We start from the raw sequence: 7,049 nt of genomic DNA, 5'->3' as shown, positions 1-7,049 counted from the left end.
CTGTGGCCTTGACCAAGTCACAACCTTTGTGCCTCAGTTTCCCCTTTTGTAAACGTTGCACAGTAGTGCACTGGAAACAAAAGTTGTTAAATGTTTGAAGGTATTCCTTATGCATAACAATATTGGCAGCAATGAGGGTGCAAAGCACTGCAGTTAGCATAAGGAACAGAATGGGGCATACAGGGCAGACTGTTCCAGTGACGTCAGAAAGGCAGATTGAATGGAAAGTAGATACAGTGGTGGCTGAATCAAGAACTATTTTTGTATTTGTCTTCAAGAAGATGAACTTCAATCCTTATACCCAGCTGGCAGCCATGGTTTAAAGATAGCTTAAGAGGGAGAGGGCTTTTGTGTATAGATTCTACTGTTGAAATCCCTAAACATTTCAGCTGGAAAGCACCTTTCCAGCTGAAAAAGAACTGCTCGGAACTGCTCAAGCCTCATACTATTAAACAGCAGGGCTTGGTGTAGATTCTTCATGTCTAGCGAATCGATATGAGGCTGTTCTCTGTTGTCCCTTTTCACGTGAAGCAGCTTCAGAGACGTATGTGCACCTTAAGGTGACCTTGGCAAGTTCATATCTCACTTAACATGAGGGAAAACACAGAAAAGTTGATAGAAAGGGGGTCAATGAAATGCTGTGGTACTATAACGAAATAGGAAAATCCAATACACTGAAGCTAACACATGTACAGATTAGAATGGTCAGAGCTGTCAAGAAATTGGTTCAGCCAGGAAGGGTCCATGACCTGTTTCTGGTCATACATAACTATGCAAATTATATTTCTCTTCCCAGCAGCATGTACCAAGAGAGGTGGCATTTAGTTATTAGTTTTATTAGTTACTTAAACGTTTCACTCCGAAGGAACTTCATTGTCTAGAACAAAACCAACCCTAGTGTCCATAATATATGCTACATGAAGTTACCTTTCAGTTCTTAAAACCCTCTCGATGCTAACAAAGACAGCACAACACACCAACCATTGCCTGAAAAACTGATCTTGCAATGGCTGTACAACACCATACACCCATTCACACACAGCACAGATGCAAAACCTGGTAATAGGTCTTTGCTTATGGCTTCCCATCTAAACTAGGAAGAAACCTGTGTAGACTAAACTCAGATCTGGCTGACGTGGTGCATTGCAATTTACCGTTATCCTACAGTCAGAGCTCACAGGTACACTGCATTTGGTAGTACATTCTGCCTTGCAAACAATTTGGGCTCCTTGTCTCACTGCGCCACTAAGTGAAACAATATTCTGGAGAAGCAAGAAAGAGGGCTTCCCCCATCAAAATAATCTATTGGACTATGGCTAATAGACCATGAGTTCAGGTCTCACTTCTCCTACTCATTGGTGAATTTCAACCTTTCTAATAAGCCTCATATCCAGGGGCGGCTCCAGGCACCAGAGCAGCAAGCGCGTGCCTGGGGCGGCAAGCCATGGGGGGCGGCCTGCCGGTCGCCCTGAGGGTGGCAGTCAGGCTGCCCTCGGCGGCATGCCTGGGGGAGGTCCACCGGTCCCACGGTTTCGGCGGCAAATTGGCGGCGGGTACGCCGAAGGCACGGGAGTGGCGGACCTCCCGCAGGCATGCCGCCGAATCCGCGTTACCAGTGGACCTCCCACAGGCGCGCCGCCGAAGACTGCCTGACTGCCGTGCTTGGGGCGGCAAAATAAATAGAGCCTCCCCTGCTCATATCCCTACCATAGAAGGCAGGCAACTATCATTAATTTCCCCTAATTTTTTAAGATAAGTTAACTGAGATGTTGCACAGTTCTGGCATAGCTAGAAATAGAACAAAGAACAGAGTTTTATAGTATGGCAGACCCAAGTCTCAGCCACTCTCTATTTCAGAACGAATGTGCCAAATCTATTTGCTTGGCTATTTTGTCTGTAACCACTACTGATCACTAGACGACACTCCTTTCCCAAACCCAGGAGGAGAATCCTGATTCCTAACATTTTATTGTTCCCCAGAGCCAAAGCATCCTATGCAAGGCCCTTTTCCTTTAATCCCCACCTGTAACAAATTGCAAAAATAGTTCATTTGATTCACACACTGAGAAAATATCCTTTGAAATAGATTTTATAGTTAAAATCCACTAATGTCGGTTATGTCACAACATGCAACAAAATACAAGTGTTCCATGTTTCAGTAATTTGCCACACATTTTGATTGCTTGTGTCTCGCAGTGGTAAGTTTGAAGGTTGAGAGGAATGCTACCAAGGCAGTGCCTTGTTATAGGCAAGAACACAAAAGTGTTCTCTGCTCGGGAGTACTCGGTACTATGTGAGTAGCTTCAGAAGTCCCGGAATACATTAGTACAGCATCAGATATAAGACACATGCTGTATATGAATGCTGCATGAGGGAGAAAATTAGAGTAGGAAGCTATTCAATACAGTGGCAGCACCTTTGGGGTCCTTTTTCTTTTAGATAAACTATATTGCTCTAGTGTATTTCCTTACTTTCCTTCATTGAGAAAAATGGTCTCATTGTCTAGTCTTTCCTGTAATGATGCAGATGGGAAGTTATTCTTTTTAGAGCATAGAGATGATGGGTTAATACATCAGACTTGCCAAGTGCTTTTTCTGGTTGCTTTGGGAAAGATAATGGATTTCAGCACAACTATTATATATAATTTGCTTCAGCATAAATGCAAAACAGATCTTGTCAGAAAAAAATCAATTGCAGATGTTTAGTACTCGATGGAAACTTAAAGCTTCAGTTTATTGCTAAGCAGATCTTCATCTCAGATTTCCTTAGATTGTAAAGTGTTATTTATACCTAATTTAGAGTAAAATGTTAATTCTGAGAACTCTGAACAAATGTTTTATTTTCACAGATCCTGTCTGATGTCAATTAACTATGTAAAATGGGATTTGCTCTGGTGAAAAAACCCTTTCAAAGCTGACAGTATTATTAACTTTAGTTTGATTATATGTGTTCTATACTACCAGACTCAAACCAGTAGAAAAAGGTGCATGAATGCATAGTGTATTGGCACTGTTCAGTCCTTCCAGCTCTGTAACCTTTTCCTTTTTGTGTTGCCTCAATTACAAAGGCAATAAAATAAGTTGAGCAGTGTATGTTAAATGTGTTAGGATGTAGAATAAAGTTTCTATACAGTTCTCGGCATCTGCTATTCATATGTAAAAAAGATCTGACCTTTGGATAGTGAGACAAGTAAGGCGGATATTGTATACAAAAATGATAAAACGTGACATCAAATTTCTTAGTCTGGTGGGTGTGATATGGGGTGCTTTCCCTCTAAATTAACTTTCTGTATACATTGAAGCTGGGAGAGTGGGTCAGAGGAAGAGACCTAAAAAAAAATTGGGACCAGTAGATATGCCTCTGGTGTGTGTATTTTTCCACTCTCCTTGGGGATTTAGAATTAGGGGGTTCAGAGAATGAGGAACTAGATTATCTCCGGGGATGGCAGCAGAGTTCAGCAGATATTAGAAGGCCAGGGTAACTGCTGAAGTGCCTTTTTCCTGCCCTTTCCAGAGCTGTGATTTATGTTATTGATGGAACATTTTGTAAAAAAACATTTTTGTTTCTTCTGAAGGTATGTCTACCCTGCGGAGAGTTTATTGTCATAGCTGTGTTGCCATAGTTACACCAGCAGAACCCTGTAGTGTAGACACAGCAGGGAAGGGGTTTACCTGTTGGTGTAGAAACACCACCGCCCTGTGCAACGGTAGCTTGTTGGGGTTAGGTCAACATAGTTGTTGGTCAGGGATGTGGTTTTTTCACATCCCTGATTGATGTGAAAAAACCACATGGGGCACATGACTTACGAGGAGAGGCTGAGGGAACTGGGGTTGTTTAGTCTGCAGAAGAGAAGAGTGAGGGGGGATTTGATAGCAGCCTTCAACTACCTGAAGGGGGGTTCCAAAGAGGATGGAGCTCGGCTGTTCTCAGTGGTGGCAGATGACAGAACAAGGAGCAATGGTCTCAAGTTGCAGTGGGGGAGGTCTAGGTTGGATATTAGGAAAAACTATTTCACTAGGAGGATGGTGAAGTACTGGAATGGGCTACCTAGGGAGGTGGTGGAATCTCCATCCTTAGAGGTTTTTAAGGTCCGGCTTGACAAAGCCCTGGCTGGGATGATTTAGTTGGTGTTGGTCCTGCTTTGAGCAGGGGGTTGGACTAGATGGCCTCCTGAGGTCTCCTCCATCCCTAATATTCTATGATTCTATGTAGGTATGTCAACCTAGCTTTTAAGTGTAGGCCAGGCCTAAGTGTCAAGTGCTGTCTTAACAGTGATGGATAATGCTCAGATCATATAAAAAAGGGGCATTCTACCACCTCCTCTTACTTTAACTCTCTGATTTGTATCTATTTATTGTTACCTTTATTTACACATCTGATACTGCAGATGAAGGGAGAATGGAGATATTTAGCACCATTAATCCCCCGCTGTATCTATCTCACCTTCCTACTTACATGATCCCCCTTATTGTAGTATCTGAAGTTCTCAGATAATCAGAGATCTGCTTCAGAAGTTTGTGTAATGAAAACCAGTTAAACATTCAAACAGGTATTTACAACCCTATTGTTTTAAGTTTAATTCTTTTCAGACAAAAATTTTCCTTTTGCTTCTCACCCTAGAGCCACTGCTGCAGCACCCTTAAATTACAGAAGACAATGCTGGAAAAAGATCTGTAATATTAGATGGTTTAGTCCATCCCCATTGCCACTTTCTCATCTAGGGCAGGGTAGTTCTGAGCTACATATTCTCAAGTGTTATGTACAGTTTTCTTTTAAGTGACCCAGCTGTGGGGAAGGAGGGGATTTCCACTTTTTCCATTGGGATAATTGCTAAAATAATATTAATTAATAGTAAGTTCTTGAGGCTGTGGAGCACAATTCACATAAGTCATGTTCTGTTTTTGTGTTTTCTTTGCTATTATTGCTGATAACTTCTAGCCCTTATAAAGAAATGGAACAAATAGTAAGAGAGAGAAATAACTTAGAGATAGTTACACTTTAGGTGCTATCTATATATGGACCTCATTATCATAGTGTCTGAGCTCGTTATCTTTACCCTGTTTTTATGATATGTTACGCTAAGTGGAGGGCATCCAATGAGTTGCACATTCATTATGTAAAAATCTATTTGATAAAAGAATATCAATCTAACCACCTACACGTTTGAGATTTTGTGGATCCAGGTCATTAATTGAGTTTAGTGGAACCAGGATTTGGTCCTTAGATTTTATTTAGCAAAAATTTCTAATCTGGAGACTTGCATATGTGTAAATTATGAAGGGGAAAATAACTTTTTGGGCTGTTTTTAAGCATTCATAGCGGCAAACATTATTGGTCATAAAATTATCTTAACTCCCTGTATAGCTGCATCCCTCACCCTTAGTTCTGAGGAAATTTTCTAAGACTTGACTTTAAAGTGCTACAGGTTGGTGATGAGGATGGAAACGCGAACAAAACTTCAGTAGTAATTATTGGAGCCTTTCTATATGGAATTCTCAGCTCATGTGGTTTTTTTTGTTTGTTTTCTTTTGTTTTTTTACACCTCTCAAAATACTTTCCCTTCATTTAATGGAAAGTGGCTGACTTTTGTCTCCAGCACTCAAATGATTTTTTTTTTTTTTTCCCAGTTCTTGGCCCCCAAAGAAAAACCAGCTGAAGCTCCGTCAGTGGCTGGGGAAGGTGGTGATGTGGATGATTTAGTAAGTATCGTGAAGACATGATAGGGCTTTATGATTAAAGTAGTTGGATTGTTTCAGTGAGAGGGAGAAGCTTTTAAAAGCAACAGGGGCGAGGACTTGCCATGGACTTATGCCCTAGAAAGCACCTACGGAATTAAGGCACAAAGGAACCCCCATGAAATACTTAGTTGCTGTTGTAAATGTAACCCGATACATAGTTTCATAATGGCAGGCACGGGGCTGTGTTGTTACACTTTCGCGCTGTTTACATAGATTAATCCTCTCCTTTCCAGTGTTTTTTTTTTAAAAAGCGCCAATCAGGCTACTCTTTTGATACATTAAATTATAACAATTTGCTAACAACGCTTCGGAAAGCCTGAGCTGCAGAGCAGCTATTTGTGTGGGTTGAAAAATAAAAATCATTAAGAAAAACGTATTTTAATCTGCTCAATTAACCTAGTACAGACAGGCTTGCGGAAATTCAAGCATTTAATGGGTTTATTATGTATAAACAATGTAGCCTCTTTTTTTTCCCCTTTCTTTTTCATGCTGAGTCATTACACATAAAACATATCTGCAAGGCTTCAGCCAACAGTTCATCTAGTCTTAGAACTTTCATGGCTGGAAGCTTTCTTCATTTGTGCTATGCAGGGTAGCTTAAAAAATCTAAAAATTACATTTGTGACTTTGTAGTAATACAGTTTTGGCTGATTCGCTGCTCAGTCATGAAGACATATAGAGTACAAGTATTCCACAGGCCTTTCATATTTTGTCGTAAAGTGTGTATCCAAGTTCGTTAGGAGATACATACTTCGTTTGCCATCCCTACCCACCCAGTGAGAGCGATAACTTGAAGCCAGTGCCTCTTATTCCAAATTTATCATTTTCTTTTGCAGCTGGACATGATGTAAGTGGCTGGACAATATATGAGGACTTCTGAAGAACTCTGTGGCAGGGAGCATAAAATAGCCATTGAAGAGAAGATAGATCATCCATTCTTCTATTGGTAGAAGTTTCTTGAGAGAGAACTGCGGTTTCAAAGGCACTTCTATTTGGTATAAACCTCATTGCTGAATCAACTTCAGTTAGTACAAGACTAAATGTAGATTATTTCAATCTTCTGTACACTTTCTGTAGTAAATCTTTTTTCTAAAAAGAAGTTGTTTCACACTCCGTATTGTAACGTTGCTATGATATTTCAGATTCCAGCTGAACACCACTCATTTAGTGAGGGCCAATGTTAGTGTCTTACATCATTGGTGTATTGTTTGGAAAGAATGAAGTATGGAGGTCGGCGTGAGATCGCAAGATAATATAGAGGAACTTTTAGTAAGAGTAAATCAGTAGCTTCCTAATTATAAAGGAAGAAAG

General features: G+C 40.6%; 1 protein-coding gene across 1 annotated transcript in view; it reads left to right on the top strand.

Moving 5' to 3' along the window:
- Positions 1-6,837, top strand: part of XRCC5 (X-ray repair cross complementing 5) — a gene marked incomplete in the record, with an annotated part of 65,925 nt that extends 59,088 nt beyond the window's left edge. Inside the window, 2 exon segments of the mRNA XM_034785435.1 lie at positions 5,628-5,699; positions 6,575-6,837. Of these exon segments, the coding sequence (XP_034641326.1) occupies positions 5,628-5,699; positions 6,575-6,589 (87 nt within the window).
- Between the last annotated feature and the right edge of the window lie 212 nt (positions 6,838-7,049).

Source organism: Trachemys scripta, chromosome 11 (genome assembly GCF_013100865.1).
Source record: "Trachemys scripta elegans isolate TJP31775 chromosome 11, CAS_Tse_1.0, whole genome shotgun sequence".
NCBI classification, from domain to species: Eukaryota; Metazoa; Chordata; order Testudines; family Emydidae; genus Trachemys; species Trachemys scripta.
Note: the sequence above shows the minus strand (reverse complement) of the source record. Positions and strands in the feature narration are given on the sequence as shown.